This window comes from Rana temporaria, chromosome 3 (genome assembly GCF_905171775.1).
Source record: "Rana temporaria chromosome 3, aRanTem1.1, whole genome shotgun sequence".
Taxonomy (NCBI): Eukaryota; Metazoa; Chordata; class Amphibia; order Anura; family Ranidae; genus Rana; species Rana temporaria.
Window position 1 is genome coordinate 451,911,980 of NC_053491.1, and position 22,949 is coordinate 451,934,928.

Here is a 22,949-nt window from a genome sequence, read left to right on the forward strand (position 1 = left end):
CTACTTTCAATATTTAAGTATGTTTATTTTGTACAGGGTGGTATTACAAAAGGAGCTGTTGAACTAGACTCTACTCTCACCGCGTTTGTCCTTATCGCTATGCTGGACAGTGAGGAAACCTGTAATGGACATGTAAATGTAAGTAGCTGAATGATTTCTTAACTGTCCTGTTTCTTACCCCATTCAAGTTTTATTGTCACTGTAAATCTACATACTGTATATGTTATATTACACTGCTCACAAAATGCGGGATCAATATCTTACTGTGTGTGGACATCTAAACTTTTTTTTGTGTTTCTTTTAAATGGAGTAGCAAATAGTTAAAACCCATCAGCATTTTTTGGTACCTGTGTCCCCTCTTAGTTGTCACTCGAACAAGTGCCCCTATTTCTGTTCGCTCCCCAGCAAGGACACAGACAGCAATAAAAACCCGGCAGGGGTTTTAACCCTGCTCTGCTCAATCCAAATGAAAAAAACTAATTTGGGTTTTAGGGCAGTTGGGCAGATAGAGGAAATTATGGGTTGAGAAGATATGGATGATATACGGGCAGCTGCACTGATTAGCAGATGGGTGGCCAAATGGACACATATACAGGTAGTTGCACTAACTGACTATTGGATCGGCAAATAGATGGCTATACAGACAGTTGGACTGATTGTCCAATAGACTGGCCAATGAATGGATCTGCAGGAAGTTGGACTGATAGATAATTGTAGATTGCTTGGAAGAAAAGATGGACGAATGGGTGTATTTATGGACTGATTTGTGGATGGATTGATAGACAGATAAAAGAGAGAGAATGGATGACAACATGATAGATGGCTATAATGTCAAACAAATTGCTGAAAGGACAGATTGAAATATAGAGACAGATGGATGTAGAAAAGATGGATTGATGGATACATGGACATGCATAGCAGAAAACGGGTAGAAAGTTGGATGAGTAGACAAAAGAATGGATAAGCCAGAAAACTCTTGAAAAGAAGGATGAAAAGCAGAATGGACAGGCCTGATGAAGTTTAGGTGAAAAATAAAATAATACATATACAGTATATCCCATCATTTTATCTGTCTTACAATAGTAACATTGCAGCATTCATTTTTAAGTCATTCAGTAATAAGCCTGATGCCAATCTATTATTTTGTTCCGCAGAACCTACGACCCAGCATTGACAAAGCTATAGACTACTTAGAGCAACAGTATCCAAATATCAGAAAACCATATTCCATCGCCATCACTTCTTATGCCCTGGCCAGAGCTGGAAAGCTGGTGAACATCAATAGACTCGTGTCTGCATCTACAAGTAAAGTATCAATTCTTACAGGACATGATCACAGATTAGAATAGGCACTCCTATCAGGGGCTATATACAGTAACAAACCTCTATATTCATGAGTGGTACAATATTCATGAAGCTCTAGTGGAAACTTCTTTTTTTTTTACTCTGTGCCACTATTGAAGTTTTCTCTCACTTCCTGTCCTAGAGAAAATGGGGCCATAAAGGTAGTAAAAAAATATAAAGGGGCATATCCACATACAATTAGATGGGCGCAGCGTATGTGAGATACGCTATGCCGCCGTAACTTACTTTTTTTGGTTTGAATCCTGAAAGAATTCGCGCCGTAAGTTACGGCGGCGCAGTGTATCTCTCGCTGCGTAACGGCGCCTAATTCAAATCGGCGAGTAGGGGGGCGTGTTTCATTTAAATGAAGCGCGTCCCCGCGCCAAACGAACTGCGCATGCGCCATCCCTAAATTTCCATCTTTGCATCTTAGATCCGAAGGCGTACGAAGACGTACGCCTGTCGGATCTAACCCAGATGCTGTCGTATCTTGTTTTGAGGATTCAAAACAACGATACGACGCGGGAAATTTGAAAGTACGCCGGCGTATCAGTAGATACGCCGGCGTACTCTCTCTGTGGATCTGCCCCAAAGAGTTTTAACCCTCATCCACTCTATTAAAAAAAAACAAGGGTAAAATGAAAGGCTGCATAGGGCCTCATGGGGGTGTTTCTAAAAAATAATTCTGCTCTTCATTCATGAAAAAAAGTAAATTTCAGTTTTTCAAGTCTTTAGATTTTTTTCAGTAGGTGTTCAGCAATGGCATGAAAAAACAAAAACAAAGTAGAGGAAGGTATAGACACCCAGGTGCATAGAAAAAGTTGCCTAAAATGGCCCATGTGTTTATTTTTTTACAAAAGTATCAAAACTATTTAGATCAAAGTATCACAAAGTGTTGGAAATCTCAAGATTTAGACATGCATCTATATCTCTCTTGACTCTGAAGTCCCACTCCATGTTCAGATCTCGCTCCAGAGGCTACTGACAGGTGGCGAGGAAGCGATGTGATGCCTCCGTACCTCTTGTTTTAACCTATTTTTTGCTGACAAACGTGCTGCAACTGAGGAGCATTTACGGCATGTAGGCAGGTGCAGTCTACTTTCTCCACTGCAGGTGGTGCAGGGTACTGCAATTGGAGAGGGAGTCGGGAGGAACATGGCTCCTCTATGGTTTCCTCGGTCACTGCAGGGAAGCTATCTGTTCGGATGCTATCTGTTCGGATGCTATCTGTTCGGATGCTGTGAGTGGGTAGAGTAGGGACAGGTACCCCATCTGTTGGGGACAGAACTAGCGGTAGGGAAAGGTTCCTCCCGAGGAGGGCAAGTGTAGGGTTTGCAACTTCTCATGCTGCATTCTGCCCCACCTAACAGGCACTATCAATTTGGCTGGAACCTGCTCTCTACATGCTGTGGAACCCGTGAGTGTTCCCAAATGGCCTGTCTTCTACCTTGTTTATTGTGAACTGTCTTTGAATTACTTCAATACAGGTTCTTTACATCGCATTTGAACTGTGTGTGTTATTGCTACCGCACCATGCTGCACCCCACCTACAGTTGCTCCCCCCTTTGCTAGACTGCAGTGTTCAACAAGCTTGCTCGCTACATGTCGGGTGAACTTTGCCACGGGCACGAAGCATCACCGCCATGCCATATAAACACCCTTGTCAGCTGCCTATTCCATCTTAAAGCGGAGTTCCAACCACAATTAGCAGTTTTTAAATGTATGTCCTTTCATCCTGCGTTTTTATAATATAAATCCGGTCACTTACTATTTTACAATCCGCCGCCGATCCGCATAGATATTCAAAAAAGATAGTTTATAAAACTATCTACACCGTTGTCATTTTGCTTGTGGGCATTGTGAAGCCTACAAGCACTTACTTCCTGGAAGTCTTGGATGGGGAGTGATAATTGGACAGGGCACTGCATCCTGGGAAATGATGACACACATTTCCCAGGAGCATTAGAGGGAGATGATGTCAGAATCCTAGGTGGTTTCAAAGGCAGATTTCGTGGGACCGCATAGCAACAGGCATTTCCAGATGAGTAAAAAAAAAACAATAATGAAAAAAAAATTTGGGATGGAAACTCCACTTTAAGGAGGGGTGGGCAGGAGAAATGCGTCTCAACCATGCATTTTTGAAATTGAGTTTGACACCTCTGATGTAAAGTAACTGAAATCAGTATATTTCCAATAGCAGTCCAGTTATACCGGTTGTATAATTGTTCACATTTCAAGATCAATACCTATACCTTGGTCTGCTTTGAGGTAGCTGTTTTTGCAAGAAGTTTTGGTTGAGGTGACTACGCTTGACAGTGAGCTGGTAATTAATTAAGTAATTGCTCCCACTGTGGTTTTATTATTGTATAGTTCATTATGGCCTTAATTTCCTCTGACTAAGGACACATTCATAGCGGTGTCTCGGAGATCAAAGCAGGTGCATAGAATCCAATTCACAGTTCAAACACTGCCTCCAAATCCCGTAGAAATGCTTCCCAAGAATCTAACCAGAGTTGCCAATGAGCACAAACACTTATGTATGATTCCAATAAAGCAATGGGGTGCCCATGACCAACAAACAGCCCAGGGGTCAAGGTACAAGGAATCCACTGATGCTGGAGATGCCCTTTTACTTTTTCTTGCTCATGCTTAATTACCACAAAACTTGTCTTTTAGATAATGATCACTGGGAAGAACCTGGCTCCCACCACCTATCACTGGAGGCTACATCCTATGCACTCCTCGCTCTTGTCAGGATGGAAGAGTTTGACAAGGCTGCACCAGTAGTCCGATGGCTCACAGAGCAGAGATTCCATGGTGAAGTGTGGGGATCAACACAGGTATGTTCTTCTTGTAGTCATCCTGTCTAGTAATACAGGAAATGGTGGCACACCACAGACATAGTCAAGTTCTTTCAAAATATTTATTGAAATTTAGCCAGACAATACACAGTGTACAGATATGTTGACGTGTTTCACTTGAATCGCTCGAGCTTACTCATAAGTATTCCTGTCTAGCCTTATGCCCAGCACACACAATCGGATTTTCCTTGGATGATTTTTCCGACGCAATTCCGCTCAAGCTTGGCTTGCATACACACAAAAGTTCTCTGAACTTTCGACCGTCAAGAACGTGGTGACGTACAACACTACGACAAGCCGAGAAAATTAAGTTCAATGCTTCCGAGCATGCGTCGAATTGTTTCCGAGCATGCGTCAACAATTTTGGGTGGCGGAATTGCTACAGACAATTGGATATTTTCCAATAGGAATTGTTTCAGTCTGAAAATTTGAGAACCAGCTCTCAATCTTTTGCTGGCGGAAATTCCCCCAGCAAAAGTCCGATGGAGCATACACACGGTCGGAATTTCCATTCAAAAGCTTACATCAGACTTTTGCTGGTGGAATTTCCGATCGTGTGTACGGGGCATAAGGCATGACAGGAAAGAAACAGGAAAGAATATGGATTGATTCCCCCATCAACACAGAATCCCCCCCCCCCCCGCAGAGCTACTGTATTATGTTCTCTTGGTAGGGTGGGGGGTCATCCCATCTGGGAGAACACAATGATTATTGATATAGTCGCTGGCAATGATCGAATGCTGGAAATCTGACATGCTGGTTTTACCCAACTTGATCAATGGATAGACTCGGGTACAATCAGCCTGCCCATAGATTGTTCGAACCTCAGCCAGTCCCTGCTGAACCGGCTGAGATTCAAACCATCTATGGCCGGCTTAACATTTTTAAATATGCATTCCTAAAATGTTGCTTTTGTTAGCCTCATTTCTGCATATTGAAGCTAAAAAGAGAGGAACATAACAACTAAATCAAGTGTACATGAATTGCTGTAAGCAATTGGCAGTAAAGGAAAATGAAAAGCATTAAGGTTTAAAACTAGAATTCTTGTGATGTAAGGTGACAACACTCACTGTACTGTATCTATGGGAAGCAGCATTCTGAATTTAGGACAGAAAGTGTGTTAGGATGACAGGACACTTCCTCCTCCCTTCATCTCCATAATAAAAGGGGTTAGTGTTCTATAGTGTACAGCAGTGGTCTCCAAACTGCGACCTGAGGGGCGGATGTGGCCCCTTGCTTGTTATTATCTGGCCCTTGGGCACTAGTCTTCCCTCTAATAAAAATCATTACACACTCCTCGGACACCAGCAGTGGGCCATAATTTCTACCACTGACACCAACAATGAGCCTTTATTCCTCCCACTGTCACCAATGATGGGTCACTATTCCTTCCACTGACAGCAATGATGGGACATTATTCCTCCCACTGACACCAATGATGGGGCACTATTCCTTCCACTGACAGCAATGATGGGACATTATTTCTCCAACTGACACCAACATTGGGGCACCAATCCTCCCACTGACACCAATAATGGGGCGCTATTCCTCCCACTGACACCAATGATGGGTCACTATTCCTTCCACTGACAGCAATGATGGGACATTATTCCTCCCACTGACACCAATGATGGGGCACTATTCCTCCCACTGACACCAATGATGGGTCACTATTCCTCCCACTGACACCAACATTGAGGCACTATGATAGCAAATGGAAGAACGAAAACTGGATAGCCGCACTCCAAAATCACTTAAAAAATAAGTTGTCTTTATTTTTCAACCGTACACACAGTCACTGCAACCAGTGGCACTATGCCTCCCACATGACATTTTCTACTCCCAGGGTCCGGCCCCCCTAAAAAGCCTGAAGGACAGTAAACCGGCCCTTTGTTTGGAAAGTTTGGAGACCCCTGGTGTACAGGAATAAACGGTACAGGGCTGGTGACACAGTTGAGGTAACACTGCAAAGAGCAAACTAGGAGCTCATTTAGTTACTGGTAGGACCAACACTTATTGAACAGTCCAAAGAGGAGCAAATAAAAGAAGATCATTGTTAGGGTTTACATACTGTACACTTTAATAATATAGCATTTAAGGAGCATTGGGCTGTAGAACTTCTCTTGCAGTTTATAAAAAAATTGGAAAACTTAAAAATGATATGCAACACAATATGCTAATACCAGTAGCCCATTGACCAATGAATTGTTAATTGGTTTGTGCAATGACTTTATTTTTATGTTTCCGTTGTAGAGTACAATCATGATTTTTGAGTCCATCGCTAAGTACTACCAGGACGCTCCAACACGCAAAGAACTGGAAATGGATGTCTTCTTCAAGCTTCCTGGTAGATCAGCAGGCACAAAAATCCGTCTGAACAACCTGAATGCTCTAAATGCCCGCTCAGATCAGGTGAGGCCTGAATGTTGGGTTGTGTTGGCCCAGATACATAATAGGAATTACAAATTGACAGTGTACTCATAGTAGAGAAGGAAAGTTAACTTTGCTGAGCTGTGATGGAATGGTGTTATACAGTAATAAGAAAACAGTAACAACAGTTGTAAGAAAACTTCTCCCAGGTTGGTGATGAAGTAAAACCTTGGTTTGAGAGCGTTTTGCAAGACAAGCAACCTTTTTAAATACATTTTGACTTGATATACAAGCAGCGTGATGTTACATTTAATAAAGGTGCAACATTTAGCAACATATTGCTACACTTAGAGGCGCCTCTCTTCTCTTTTATACTCTGTAGCTCTTGCTGGATTTTGCTTCTAATCCCCTTGTGGAGGCTTCCATTTGTGGATAGACATTTTATGGTTACACAACTCATCACATTGCTACAATCTTTTTATATGGAATATAAACTGAAGGACCTATGAATAAATTGTTGTGGAACTAATCATTTGCGTTTCGATTATTTCTTATGGGGAAATTTGCTTTGATATACAAGTGCTTTGGATTACAAGCATGTTTCTGGAACGAATTATGCTCGCAATCCAAGGTTTTACTGTATAAGATAACACTTTATGGGAGTCCATTAGCTATGGTAGTCCATGGAGTGGTTATACAGGGATGATGCGTGCACCTACAGGCATCATCCCGGTATGAACATTTTTAGCCGGTGTTTCCCTTGCTAGCAGGAGTTATTCGGGTAGCTAAATAGCCACTCGATCACTTCTGCCGGTGGCAGAAGGGGATCCCACCCTCCTTCCCGTTGCCTCTCCCGGGATCTACCATCAATGCAACCAGCGGCGATGGCTGCATGGAACAGAGAGAAAGGAACTGACATTGTTCCCCCCTCTCTCTCTGTGACCCTGGAAACAGGAAGCAACGAGTATGTTGTCACTTCTGGTTCAGCCTCTCTGTTTACCTGGCTAATTGCAGCCAGGAAAACAGCCAATCAGACCGATCTTTGTCTGATCTGCTGAATTGGAGGCCAGAGGAGAGATTTGGGGTCTCACCAAAGTTTTCAACACCTGTAAATGAAACTTATACTAACATGTATCAGATATGCCATGGCTTTCATTCTGAATGGTGCCCCAACCCACATATAAAATATATACTGAGATGCTGTTAGAAACCACAGGTCCCCATACGGACAACCTGACATGGGGCCCCATACAGCCAATGTGTCCGTTATGAATGAACAGAGTGAGTAATCTGTACCGATCACTCATTGTGTTCATTCAGGAAAGGAAGTGGTTGATAAATATGACAATCTTGAAGGTTCCTATTGTGAGCTTACACCTGCCAGTGGGAAGACGAGGAGGAATGCATAGGGGGGGCACACAAGGGGGCCTGGGCAGTAGGGGTATATGTATAGTGCATAGGGAGGGTGATTGGTGTGGCGGAGGGGAAATTGATGGAACCGATCCTTTGTATTCCTCTTTATGCAGCAGCTGAAAGCCAATGGGAGGAAGAGGAGAAGAAGATAACTTTCAGCTAATGCAGAGAGAGCCATATGGACGATTGGTTCCAGTAATTGCCCCCCCCCCCCGCCAAGCCGATCACCCTCCCTGCCTACATCCGATTCACCCTGCTCCCTGGGCCTCCCTGCTGGCAGACTGGTGGTACCCCCTTATCTACACCCTGTGTGTGTGCATATATATATATATATGCACACACACAGGGTGTAGATAAGGGGGTATATATATATATATAAAAGAAGGGACACGATCTCCAGTGCAAAAAGTTTACTGAATATTTCTACATTTTCCCATGAACGAGGAATTCCCAGTAAGTGTGGGTCATAAGCTTGCGAGAAATATTTAGTAAGATTTTTGCATTGGAGATTGTGTCCCATCTTTTTTTCTTATTGGCATCTGGTGGATAATTGGGACACCTCTCCTTGAAGTTACGGATACAAGAGGAGTGACTCACCCTATTAGTGTGTGTGTGTGTATATATATATACCGGTATATAGATATACAGTACAGACCAAAAGTTTGGACACACCTTCTCATTCAAAGAGTTTTCTTTATTTTCATGACTATGAAAATTGTAGAATCACACTGAAGGCATCAAAACTATGAATTAAAACATGTGGAATTATACACAACAAAAAAGTGTGAAACAATTGAAAATATATTTAATATTCTAGGTTCTTCAAAGTAGCCACCTTTTGCAGCAGACACATCTCTAGAACTGGTAAGAGGAGACTGTGTGAATCAGGCCTTCATGGTAGAATATCTGCTAGGAAACCACTGCTAAAGAAAGGCAACAAGCAGAAGAGACTTGTTTGGGCTAAAGAACACAAGGAATGGACATTAGACCAGTGGAAATCTGTGCTTTGGTCTGATGAGTCCAAACTTGAGATCTTTGGTTCCAACCCCTGTGTCTTTGTGCGACGCAGAAAAGGTGAACGGATGGACTCTACATGCCTGGTTCCCACTGTGAAGCATGGAGGAGGAGGTGTGATGGTGTGGGGGTGCTTTGCTGGTGACACTGTCTGGGATTTATTCAAAATTGAAGGCATACTGAACCAGCATGGCTACCACAGCATCTTGCAGCGGCATGCTATTTCATCCGGTTTGCGTTTAGTTGGACCATCATTTATTTTTCAACAGGACAATGACCCCAAACACACCTCCAGGCTGTGTAAGGGCTATTTGACCAAGAAGGAGAGTGATGGGGTGCTGCGCCAGGTGACTACCTCTTGAAGCTCATCAAGAGAATGCCAAGAGTGTGCCAAGCAGTAATCAAAGCAAAAGGTGGCTACTTTGAAGAACCTAGAATATGAAATATATTTTCAGTTGTTTCACACTTTTTTGTTATGTATAATTACACATAGTCATGAAAATAAAGAAAACTCTTTGGCCCCGTACACACGAGAGGATCCATCCGCTGGAATTGATCAGCGGACCGGCTCCAGCGGATAGATCCCCTGGTGTGTACAATCCAGCGGATCTGTTTCCGCGGATTTTTATCCCCTGGGATGGATTTCAAGCGGATAAAAATTTGAAGACATGCTTTCAAATCTATCCGCTTGAATCCATCCCAACGGATTGATCCGCTGGTCTGTACAGACTCACCGAATCAATCCGTCCGAATGGATCCCCCGCATGCGTCGTAATGATTCGACGCATGCGTGGAATTCATTATATGACAGCGTCGCGCACGTCGCCGCGTCATCATCGCGGCGACGGCGCGACACGTCATCGCGATGGGATTTCGGCGCGGATTTAGATCCTATGGTGAGTACACTCCATCGGATCCAAATCCGCGGAAATCCTCGAGAGGATTTATCCGCGGAAACGGTCCGTTGGACCGTATCCGCGGATAAATCCTCTCGTGTGTACTAGGCCTTTGAATGAGAAGGATTGTCCAAACTTTTGGTCTGTACTGTATATATATCGATATATAGATTATATATATATATATATATATAGAGAGAGAGAGAGAGAGAGAGAGAGAGAGAGAGAGAGAGAGAGAGAGAGAGAGAGAGAGAGAGAGAGACACAATGCAGAAATGTAGATGCATAAATATAACAAGTTATTCTTATGCTTTGTAGACATGTTTCTCTGCATTCTTCTAATTGACGGAAATGTATTTTGTTACAGACTCAGATTGGTGGAGACTTTGTGGTCACTGCAACAGGAAAAGGGCAAGGGTCATTGTCGGTAAGTGGCCAATAACTTGAGTAATATTCATGGGTCCATAATCACAAAACATATTTTCATGCATGGAGTTAATCCATGTAACAATAGAATTTAAAGTAAAAAAAAAAACAAAGCAAACAAAAATGTTATACAGTATCTCACAAAAGTGAGTACACCCCTCACAGTTTTGTAAATATTTTATTCCATCTTTTCATGTGACAACACTGAAGAAATGACACTTTGCTTCAATGTAAAGTAGTGAGTGTACAGCTTGTATAACAGTGTAAATTTGCTGTCCCCTCAAAATAACTCAACACACAGTGACAACAAAAGTGAACACACCCCTAAGTGAAAATGTCCAAATTGGGCCCAAAGTGTCAATATTTTGTGTGGCCACCATTATTTTCCAGCACTGCCTTCACAAGAGTTCACCAGAGCTTCACAGGTTACCAATGAAGTCCTCTTCCACCCTCCATGACGACATCACAGAGCTGGTGGATGTTAGAGACCTTGCGCTCCCCCACCTTCCATTTGAGGATGCCCCACAGATGCTCAGAAACATGCTTGGCCAGTCCATCACCTTTACCCTCAGCTTCTTTAGCAAGGCAGTGGTAGTCTTGGAAGTGTGTTTGGGGTCGTTATCATGTTGGAATACTGCCCTGTGGCCCAGTCTCCAAAGAGAGGGGATCATGCTCTGCTTCAGTATATCACAGTACATGTTGGCATTCATGGTTCTCTCAATAAATTGTAACTCCCCAGTGCTGGCAGCACTCATGCAGCCCCAGACCATGACACTCCCACCATCATGCTTCACTGTATGCAGGACACACTTGTCTTTGTACTCCTCACCTGGTTGCCGCAACACACTATCTGAACCAAATGAGTTTATTTTGATCTCATGAGACCACAGGACATGGTTGCAGTAATCCATGTCCTTAATTTGCTTGTCTTCAGCAAACTGCAGGCTTTCCTGTGCATCGTCTTTAGAAGAGGCTTCCTTCTGGGACGACAGCCATGCAGACCAATTTGATGCAGTGTGCGGCGTATGGCCTGAGCAATGACAGGCTGACCCCCCACCTCCTCAACCTCTGCAGCTCTGGATACGATGCTGAGATCGTGCACTTAACTTCTTTGGTCGACCATGGCGAGGCTGGTTCTGAGAGGAACCTGTCCTGTTAAACTACTGTATGGTTTTGGCCATTGTGCTGCAGATCCGTTTTGGCAGTCTTCTTATAGCCTATGCCATATTTATGTAGAGCAAAAAAAATAATTTAAGATCCTCAGTGTTCTTTGCCATGAGGTGCCATGTTGAACTTCCAGTGACCAGTATGAGAGAGTGAGAGCGATAACACCAAATTGAACACACCTGCTCCCCATTCACACCTGAGACCAGGTAACACTAACAAGTCAGATGACACTGGGGGGTGGCTAATTGGGCCCAATTTGGACATTTTCACTTAGGGGTGTACTGACTTTTCTTGCCAGTGGTTTAGACATTAATGGCTGTGTGTTGAGTTATTTTGAGGGGACAGCAAATTTACACTGTTATACAAACTGTACACTCACATTGTAGCAAAGTGTAATTTCTTCAGTGTTGTCACATGAAAAGATAGAATAAAATATTTACAAAAAATGTGTGTATATATATATAATATTGCCTGGAGCTTCAATTAAATATATTTAACTATATTAAATAAAACAAAAATATATTATAACCTATTATAAGATGGCGTACACTGAGAATTTTCTTATTTATATCCCTTTTCTGAACAGGCATTTTCTGTGTATTATGCTATTGAGACAGAGAAAGAGAAACAATGTAAGAATTTTGCTCTGACTTTGACGGTCCAAGATGAACCTTTAGGTATGTATTTTTCTTAAAGGGACAATAAAACATATTTTAATGAAGAGACTATGGACAATGGTGGGACTGTAACGGTGCAATATATAGAGCAGTATAACAAAAATTTGTTTAATAATTTATTAACCAGTTCCCAGTGCTTTAACTGGGCCGGAACGCAGCGGTACTCAGTACCGCCACTTCCAAAAATGGCCCTGGAGAGTACCAGCACCTCTCCGTGCGCCCAGTACGTGGGTTTCCCGTACCGGAACGCAGCCCCAGGCCAGGAATATGATAGCGACCCACGCGGGCGCTATGGGGCCCGCAGCTGAGTGGGGCCCGGTGAGCAGGGCAAGGCAATGACCGAGGTTTTTTTTTTTTTTCTCACCGCCGTCGCCGAGTGTCATCTCATTCAGACCTGGGAAGTGCCATCGGTGCTATAGGGGGGGGACGCCCAAAATAAAAATAAATCCCTTCATAAAGATAATGATTCCTACGGCCGCCTCCCGCAAGCCCCGGTGGCGGTATGCACAATAAACCTTAACCAACCATCCAATCAGCTCATGTCAGCAGTTCCCTGTGTCAGCATGGAGGAGCCAAGTGTGACAGGCACCCCCCATGCTTGATGAAAAGTGTGACCAGCCACAGCTTGCTCCGCCTACCCTCCTCTGCGCGCCTTCATCCTTTTGGTCTTCCCCCACGTGAGTGACGTGGGGCGCGCTGAAGTTTCTGGAGCCGGTCGGAGGACAGCCGCCCGGCACCAGGTCAGAGGAGACTTTCCATCCGGGAACGGGGAACCCCAAAGCCAGGCAGCACTGCAGGCAGGCGGCAGCAGCACACACACACTGCAGGCAAGGTCAGGTAAGAGTGAGACATTTCAGGTTTTATGGGGGAAGGGGGTGTTTAAAGACAAATTGATCCCGGTCACAAAAAGCACCAGAAAGGAACAGATTTTCATTTTGGCATGATGACTATCAGGTATTTATTTGCCTTTTCTCCAATTATATTAGAATAAGGAAAACCATAGTATAAGCACATTCTCCTTATAGGATGCAATGCATTTTTATGACATGCATATTGACCACAAAACAAAGACATATTGCTTGAATCAAATCAGAAATTACAGTTCAAATCCACTTGTCTGATGTAGGTCATTCAGCAGGGACAAAAAGAGATTCAACAGGGAGACAATTAACCACTTGCTTACTGGGCACATAAACCCCCTTCGTGCCCAGGCGAAATTTCAGCTTCCGGCACTGCGTCGCTTTAACTGACATTTGCGCGGTCGTGCGACGTGCCTCCCAAACAAAATTGAAGTCATTTTTTCCCCACAAATAGAGCTTCATTTTGGTGGTATTTGATCACCTCTGCGGTTTTTATTTTTTGCGCTAAAAAAAATAATAATAGAGTACCGGCACCTCTTTTGGCCCACTTAAAGCACTGCCAGTTCCCGACCCGCTCATGTACATATACGTCAGCAGAATGGCACGGACAGGCACATCAACGTACCTGTACGTCCTCTGCTTGACGGGGGTCGGGGGTCCGATTGGGACCCCCCCCCCCCGGTACATGGCGCGGGTCGGTAATCTTCAGGAGCGATCCGGGATGCGGGGGCGGCAGTTCGTTTTTGTCCGCCCCCTCCGGATCGCTCCCCAGCCAATCAGCTTCCTCCCCCGCCCTCCTCTGCCTGCATTGTAAACACAGGCAGAGGAGGAAGTGATGTCACCGCTCCTCCCGCCGGTATTTTCGTCCGGCGGAGGAGCGGAGACATCACACAGTGAGTACACAAGCACTACACTGACACACAGACACATAGGCTTACGATCCCCCCCCCAGTCACCCCCCGATCGCCCCCACCAGCCCCCCCCTGTCACACCGTCACTAAATTGCAGTGATCATTTACTGATCACTGCATTTAGTTTCAGTGTGACAGGCAGTTAGTGTCAGGCAGTTAGTGTTAGGTCCAGGATAGCCCCCCCCCCCCCAATAAAGGTTTTAACCCCTTGATCACCCCCTAGTTAACCCTTTCACCCCCCTTTTTCCAGCGTCACTAAGCGATCGTTTTTCTGATCGCTGTATTAGTGTCGCTCGTGCCACTAGGTAGCTAGTTTTTTTTTGAGGTTCGCCGCCATGTTTTTATAGCGTTAGAAAATTTATGGGGGTACCTAACGCTATAAAAACATGGCGGCGAACCTCAAAAAAAACTAGCTACCTAGCGGCACGAGCGACACTAATACAGCGATCAGAAAAACGATCGCTTAGTGACGCTGGCAAAAGGGGGGTGAAAGGGTTAACTAGGGGGTGATCAAGGGGTTAAAACCTTTATTGGGGGGGGGTAGGGGGCTACACTGGACCTAACACTTTTAACCCCTTGATCACCCCCTAGTTAACCCTTTCACCCCCCTTTTGCCAGCGTCACTAAGCGATCGTTTTTCTGATCGCTGTACTAGTGTCGCTCGTGCCACTAGGTAGCTAGTTTTTTTTTAGGTTCGCCGCCATGTTTTTATAGCGTTAGAAAATTTATGGGGGTACCTAACGCTATAAAAACATGGCGGCGAACCTCAAAAAAAAAACTAGCTACCTAGTGGCACGAGCGACACTAATACAGCGATCAGAAAAACGATCGCTTAGTGACGCTGGCAAAAGGGGGGTGAAAGGGTTAACTAGGGGGTGATCAAGGGGTTAAAACCTTTATTGGGGGGGGGGGTAGGGGGCTACACTGGACCTAACACTTTTAACCCCTTGATCACCCCCTAGTTAACCCTTTCACCCCCCTTTTGCCAGCGTCACTAAGCGATCGTTTTTCTGATCGCTGTATTAGTGTCGCTCGTGTCGCTAGGTAGCTAGTTATTTTTTGAGGTTCGCCCGCCAGGTTTTTATAGCGTTAGGTACCCCCATACATTTTCTAATAAAGGTTTTAACCCCTGATTGCCCCTAGAGTTAACCCTTTCACCCCCCTATTGCCAGCGTCACTAAGCGATCGTTTTTCTGATCGCTGTATTAGTGCCGCTGGTGCCGCTAGGTAGCTAGTTATTTTTTGAGGTTCGCCCGCCAGGTTTTTATAGCGTTAGGTACCCCCATACATTTTCTAATAAAGGTTTTAACCCCTGATTGCCCCTAGAGTTAACTCTTTCACCCCCTACTGCCAGCGTCACTAAGCGATCGTTTTTCTGATCGCTGTATTAGTGTCGCTGGTGCCGCTAGGTAGCTAGTTATTTTTTGAGGTTCGCCCGCCAGGTTTTTATAGCGTTAGGTACCCCCATACATTTTCTAATAAAGGTTTTAACCCCTGATTGCCCCTAGAGTTAACCCTTTCACCCCCTATTGCCAGCGTCACTAAGCGATCATTTTTCTGATCGCTGTATTAGTGTCGCTGGTGCCGCTAGGTAGCTAGTTATTTTTTGAGGTTCGCCCGCCAGGTTTTTATAGCGTTAGGTACCCCCATACATTTTCTAATAAAGGTTTTAACCCCTGATTGCCCCTAGAGTTAACCCTTTCACCCCCTATTGCCAGCGTCACTAAGCGATCGTTTTTCTGATCGCTGTATTAGTGTCGCTGGTGCCGCTAGGTAGCTAGTTATTTTATGAGGTTCGCCCGCCAGGTTTTTATAGCGTTAGGTACCCCCATACATTTTCTAATAAAGGTTTTTAACCCCTGATTGCCCCTAGAGTTAACCCTTTCACCCCCTATTGCCAGCGTCACTAAGCGATCGTTTTTTTCTGATCGCTGTATTAGTGTCGCTGGTGCCGCTAGGTAGCTAGTTATTTTTTGAGGTTCGCCCGCCAGGTTTTTATAGCGTTAGGTACCCCCATACATTTTCTAATAAAGGTTTTAACCCCTGATTGCCCCTAGAGTTAACCCTTTTACCCCCTATTACCAGCGTCACTAAGCAATCATTTTTCTGATCGCTGTATTAGTGCCGCTAGGTAGCTAGTTATTTTTTGAGGTTCGCCCGCTAGGTTTTTATAGCGTTAGGTACCCCCATACATTTTCTAATAAAGGTTTTAACCCCTGATTGCCCCTAGAGTTAACCCTTTCACCCCCCTATTGCCAGCATCACTAAGCGATCATTTTTCTGATCGCTGTATTAGTGTCGCTGGTGCCGCTAGGTAGCTAGTTAGTGCCAGTAACGCTTACACCCACGCGCAAAACATACTCCCCCCATATGTGGAATTACACCCCAAAATACATTCTGCTGCTTCTCCTGAGTACGGGGCTACCACATGTGTGAGACTTTTTGGGAGCCTAGCCGCGTACGGGACCCCAAAAAACAATCACCGCCTTCAGGCTTTCTAAGGGTGTACATTTTTGATTTCACTCCTCACTACCCATCACAGTTTCGAAGGCCATAAAATGCCAAAATAGCACAAAAACCCCCCAAATGACCCCATTTTGGAAAGTAGACACCCCAAGCTATTTTCTGAGAGGGATGTCGAGTCCATGGAATATTTTATATTTTGACACAAGTTGCGGGAATATGATAAACTGATTTTTTTTTGCACAAAGTTGTCACTAAATGATATATTTCTCACACATGCCATGGTTATATGTGGAATTGCACCCCAAAATACATTCTGCTGCTTCTCCTGAGTACGGGGATACCACATGTGTGGGACTTTTTGGGAGCCTAGCCACGTACGGGGCCCCGAAAACCAATCACCATCTTCAAGATTTCTAAGGGCATACATTTTTGATTTCACTCCTCACTACCTATCATAGTTTTGAAGGCCATAAAATGCCAAGATGGCACACAACCCCCCCAAATGACCCCATTTTGTAAAGAAGACACCCCAAGCTATTTGCTGAGAGGCATGTTAAGTCCATGGAATATTACATTTTTTTGCCCCAAGTGATTGAATATTGACCAAACAAAAAAAAAAAAAAAAATTACAAAACGTTGTCACTAAATGATATATTTCTCACACATGCCATGGTTATATGTGGAATTGCACCCCAAAATACATTCTGCTGCTTCTCCTGAGTACGGAGATACCACATGTGTGGGACTTTTTGGGAGCTTAGCCGCGTACGGGACCCCGAAAACCAATCACCACCTTCAAGATTTGTGTGAGTGAAATCAAAAATTTATGTCCTTAGAAATCTTGAAGGTGGTGATTGGTTTTCGGGGTCCTGTACGCGGCTAAGCTCCCAAAAAGTCCCACACATGTGGTATCCCCGTACTCAGGAGAAGCAGCAAAATGTATTTTGGGGTGCAATACCACATATAACCATGGCATGTGTGAGAAATATATCATTTAGTGACAACGTTTTGTAATTTATTTTTTATTTATTTTTTTGGTCAATATTCAATCACTTGGGGCAAAAAAAATTAAATATTCCATGGACTCAACATGCCTCTCAGCAAATAGCTTGGGGTGTCTTCTTTCCAAAATGGGGTCATTTGGGGGGGTTGTGTGCCATCTTGGCATTGTATGGCCTTCAAAACTATGATAGGTAGTGAGGAGTGAAATCAAAAATTTATGCCCTTAGAAATCTTGAAGGTGGTGATTGGTTTTCGGGGTCCCGTACGCGGCTAGGCTCCCAAAAAGTCCCACACATGTGGTATCCCTGTACTCAGGAGAAGCAGCAGAATGTATTTTGGGGTGCAATTCCACATATAACCATGGCATGTGTGAGAAATATATCATTTAGTGACAACTTTGTGCAAAAAAAAATCAGTTTGTCATATTCCCGCAACTTGTGTCAAAATATAAAATATTCCATGGACTCGACATGCCTCTCAGCAAATAGCTTGGGGTGTCTACTTTCCAAAATGGGGTCATTTGGGGGGTTTTGTGCTATTTTGGCATTTTATGGCCTTCGAAACTGTGATAGGTAGTGAGGAGTGAAATCAAAAATTTGCGCCCTTAGAAATGCTGAAGGCGGTGCTTGGTTTTCGGGGTCCCGTACGTGGCTAGGCTCCCAAAAAGTCCCACACATGTGGTATCCCCGTACTCAGAAGAAGCAGCAGAATGTATTTTGGGGTGCAATTCCACATATAACCATGGCATGTGTGAGCAATATATCATTTAGTGACAACTTTTTGTAATTTTTTTTTTATTTTTATTTTTTTGTCATTATTCAATCACTTGGGACAAAAAAAAAAAAAATTCAATGGACTCAACATGCCTCTCAGCAGTTTCCCTGGGGTGTCTACTTTCCAAAATGGGGTCATTTGGGGGGGTTTTGTACTGCCTTGCCATTTTAGCACCTCAAGAAATGAGATAGGCAGTCATAAAATAAAAGTTGTGTAAATTCCAGAAAATGTACCCTAGTTTGTAGACGCTATAATTTTTGCGAAAACCAATAAATATACGCTTATTGCGATTTTTTTTACAAAAGACATGTGGCTAAATACATTTTGGCCTAAATGTTTGACTAAAATTTAGTTTATTCGATATTTTTTACTTTTTGTTATAAGAAAAATCTTTTGTTTTCAAAATTTTCGGTCTTTTTCCGTTTATATCGCAAAAAATAAAAATCGCATAGGCAATCAAATACCATCAAAAGAAAGCTCTATTTGTGGGAAGAAAAGGACGCAAATTTTGTTTCGGTACAACATTGCATGACCGCGCAATTACCAGTTAAAGCAGCGCAGTGACAAATTGTAAAAACACCTTGGGTCTTTAGACAGCGTATTGGTCCGGGGCTTAAGTGGTTAAAAATGTATCAAACTACATAGTACACTGTGAAACCAGATGGTTTGGTAGGAACACATATGGTTAAACATGCATTTACAAGATTATTAAAATATCCCGTTTGTAGTATGGACAGCAGATTATATAAGAGAAGATCACAACTCAGATGGTAAAGCCCAATATATTTCGCCTTTTTTTTTGGCTTCTTCAGGGGTATAGTTGAGATCAGAAATCCAGCTCTATTGATAATAGAAAAATACATATTATACACCATTGTACAAAGAATAACATAATAATATAATATTTTTAATGATTCTAATATTTACCCAGTAGTATATGTTGCTGTAACTCAAATTCCAAATGCATTTGTATTATATAAAGGTTTATGTCATGAAAAAAATCTCTTCTATTTTTTGATAGAATAGGGAAGGATTAGAACTAATTTGGGGTTTTTACTGCTATATGAGACTATGTTAGTGAGATTTACCCTCACTTCCTGTCCTGCTGACAGACAGGAAGTGAAAGAACATTTTCCAGAGGGACACAGACAGAAATAGAAATCCGACATGGGTTCTAAGATTTTCTCCACACTACAAAAGTCCAAAATCGGGAGATACCTTTTGTGTGGCGATTAACTTGTGTACAATTAGCTTGCCCGCAGATTGATTGAATTTCAACTTGTCCCTGTTGAACTGGTTGACATTTGATCCATCTATGGCCAGCTTTATTATTGTTAGTGGTCTGCAGTCCTTTACAGAAATGTATAACTGTATGGCATGTTCCATATTGCATAGCATAGAATAGCATTAGGATGGATGTAGGACCCTTCTAGTGTAGGATGGTATGTACATTTTGTTTTGGGCTCCTTTGGTAATCAAGGGGGCAGTGACCATTGGTCCTGCTCTGTTCAGGGTTTCACAGATTTGGGAGTTTGATTGCTTCCACTTGCCTTTTTGGAAAAGCTTCCAGATCCTAGGGAGGGAAATGGAAATGGCCAGACTGAATATTTATCATGCTAGAGGAGTGTCCAGTAGGGGGCTGGAAAGTGATAAATAGTCTAAAGCAGTGGAGAGCTGGGTTTCCAAAGCCTGAAGGGCTGCTGCCCTTAGCCAGCCCAAGGACTGGTGCAATGCTAGTGACCCGGGTGTTATTCTGATATTCTGGCGTCTTTTGTGTCTGAAACATGGACAGGAAAAAGTCAGAAGTCCTTTGTTGTGTACTTGGATCAGTCATTTAGAATTTTTACAAAGAAACGGTCAACGATAGCAGCCTCCGGGTTATCCTGGTGTGGCAGGTTTATTTTAACTCAGTTCATTAAAAACTTTTTTTAAAAAGGGTTATTTTTATGTTTCCTGTACAGCTAAGGGACCGGAGGGCACCTTTTCTACTGTCTCACTCACCATTTGCGCCAGGTAAGTCACTTAATTAAGAGATAAACAAGGATAAATGCAAATCAGCCCCAACATCTCTTTGGTCTGATTGCTCAATTTATTTTTAATATATATATATATATATATATATATATATATATTTTTTTTTTTTCACTTAAATTTAAACTCTGTGCAGATATAAAGTACAAACTTGAGGTTTTGTCATCTCCTGTACAGCAGCGATGACATCCAGAATGGTGTGCTGCATGCACATGAGTTCTCAGGGAAAATTCTGATAGGAGGAGTGAGTAAAATGAAGGAACCATTAATGTTCTGCTTCTCCTTAACTGCCCTGTCACAGTCTGGGGGCAGGCAGGTGAAAAGTATTGTGTTTCATAAACTGCTGTAGCAAAATATCAATCAGCAACATACTCTTATGCTGCGTACACACGATCGAAGTATCCGATATCCAATGGATTTTTTCATCGGAATTCCGTTCAAGCTGTCTTGCATACACACTGTCAGACTAAATTCCAACCGTCCAAAACGCGGTGATGTAAAACACTACGACGAGCCGAGAAAAATTAAGTTCAATGCTTCCGAGCATGCGTCGACTTGATTCTGAGCATGCATGGATTTTTCTCACACGAAATTCCACACAGACGACTGGAATTTCCAATCGAATTTTTTTCCATTGGAAGAATTTAAAACATGTTCTATTTTGTTACTTCGATGGAAAAAAGTCTGATGGGGCCCACACACGATCGGAAAGTCCATCAGGCATTATTTGTAGTTAAACTCATATATTTGGATTGCACACACTTTAAAATTTCTGTTTGCTTAGGGGTGTACTCACTTTTGTTGCCAGCAGTTTAGACATTAATGGCTGTGTGCTGAGTTATTTTGAGGGGACAGCAAATTTACACTGTTATACAAGTTGTACACTCACTACACAACATTGTAGCAAAGTGTCATTTCTTCAGTGTTGTCACATGAAAAGATATAATAAAATATTTTCAAAAATGTGAGGGGTATACTCACTTTTGTGAGATACTGTATATGAGTTGAGAGTTATAGTGCGGTCTTACCCCGAAGGGTCTGACACGCTTAACTAGGGCCAATTTAGACAAGAGCCAATTAACTTACCAGCATGTCTTTAGAGTGTCGGAGGAAACCCACACAGGCACCGGGAGAACATGCAAACTCCAGGCAGTTGGTTTCGTGGTAGGGATTTGAACTAGCGACCCTTTTGGTGCTAGGTGGAAGTGATAACCACTACACCACTGTACTGCACATATGTACTGGACATAGATATAGATTTAGATATATGTATGATTTTTTTTTTGTTACTCATTGTTCGACATTATTAAGAAAAGCACATAAATAAATGCACTCAAGTCATTGTTGTTTCTTTGCAGATACCTGAAGTCCCAGGACTCTGGCATGTCCATTATGCAAATATCAATGATGACTGGCTTTGCTGCAGATGTTAATGACCTGAATAAGGTAAGAAGTGAGTAGAGCAGATCCAAGTGGAGAACCCGTCTGCTCTCTTACAATCCAGTGGTGCAGTAATAAGGCTTACAGTGGTCCCAACAGTGATTGGCCAAGAAGGGGGGGGGGCTATACTTCACCCCTTGATCCTATGCCAAGGGATGCCTTACACCTACGTATTATAAATATGAACGTGGTAAACTTATGTAGACAAATAAAAGGCACCATCCCCTAATTTAAATTAGAATATATAAGAAAAAGTTTCTAAACCACCCATAAGAGTACCGTAGTATGGGGATTTTTTATACTGTATGTGCCACAAAACGAATATTCATTCAAATAGATTACAACTTTATTTGTACATTATAATACAAGACAATTAAAAGACTATATCCTAAGTAATCATCAAGTCAATTATATCATACATTAGTAATAAGTTATAGGGGATCGATGCGTTTCACATTCAAGTTGCTTCTTCAGGATCCACTTGCTTGTATTGTCTTAGGCCCCGTACACACGACCGAGGAACTCGACGTGCAAAGCACGTCGAGTTCCTCGTCGAGTTTTGGGATGAAGCCGCCGAGGAGCTCGGCGGGCCGCCTTCTCCCATAGAACAACGAGAAAATAGAGAACATGTTCTCTATTTTCTCGTCGAGCTCCTCGGCGGCTCCATCGAGCCAAAACTGTACAGACGACAGAGTTTCTCGGCAGAATCCGGGTTTTGACCGAGTTTCTCGGTGAATTCTGCCAAGAAACTCTGTCGTGTGTATGGGGCCTCAGAATATGGTAAGTATCCTAAGTGCCATTCGAGGAACGGGCACATAACTACCTTAAGATTCTGCAGGAGCCTGGCATTGCACACACAATCTGAAGATTGCGGGTGCAATGCTCTGCAGGCTCCTTAGAAAAAAATAATAAATACTAATTTTCTTAGCCTGCAAATAAATGGGCAGTTATAATTTTCAAAAAGTGGAACTTATCCTTTAAGCTTGCATATTTCAATGTATTAATTGTCATAGTAATATTATTTTTTATCAACTTTAACTCTTCCAATTTCTCTCAGCTTAAAAAAGGAGTGGACAGATACATCTCGAACTTTGAGATCAACAAGGGAGCTTTTGACAAGAGCACACTTGTCCTCTACATTGACAGGGTAAGAGTCTATTTACAAGAACATACTCTAAACTAGACCGTTGTGACAATTATAGGTTTCATTCTGATGGTTGGCACCAATTTAGGAGAGTTAGTGATTCTAAAACCTTATTTTTATGCTGTAATCGTTGCACTAGTGGGGAGTTGTTCTT

The 22,949-nt window shown here is 42.9% G+C and overlaps 1 protein-coding gene across 1 annotated transcript in view; it reads left to right on the top strand.

Annotated features, from left to right (window-relative positions):
- The window catches only part of LOC120933438 (venom factor-like), a 153,653-nt gene that overhangs the window by 106,605 nt on the left and 24,099 nt on the right, over nt 1-22,949 (top strand). Inside the window, exons 27-35 of the mRNA XM_040346655.1 lie at nt 37-138; nt 1,155-1,305; nt 4,021-4,184; nt 6,459-6,617; nt 10,265-10,324; nt 12,077-12,167; nt 20,142-20,193; nt 21,570-21,657; nt 22,709-22,798. Of these exons, the coding sequence (XP_040202589.1) occupies nt 37-138; nt 1,155-1,305; nt 4,021-4,184; nt 6,459-6,617; nt 10,265-10,324; nt 12,077-12,167; nt 20,142-20,193; nt 21,570-21,657; nt 22,709-22,798 (957 nt within the window). The remainder of the gene's footprint in view (nt 1-36; nt 139-1,154; nt 1,306-4,020; nt 4,185-6,458; nt 6,618-10,264; nt 10,325-12,076; nt 12,168-20,141; nt 20,194-21,569; nt 21,658-22,708; nt 22,799-22,949) is intronic.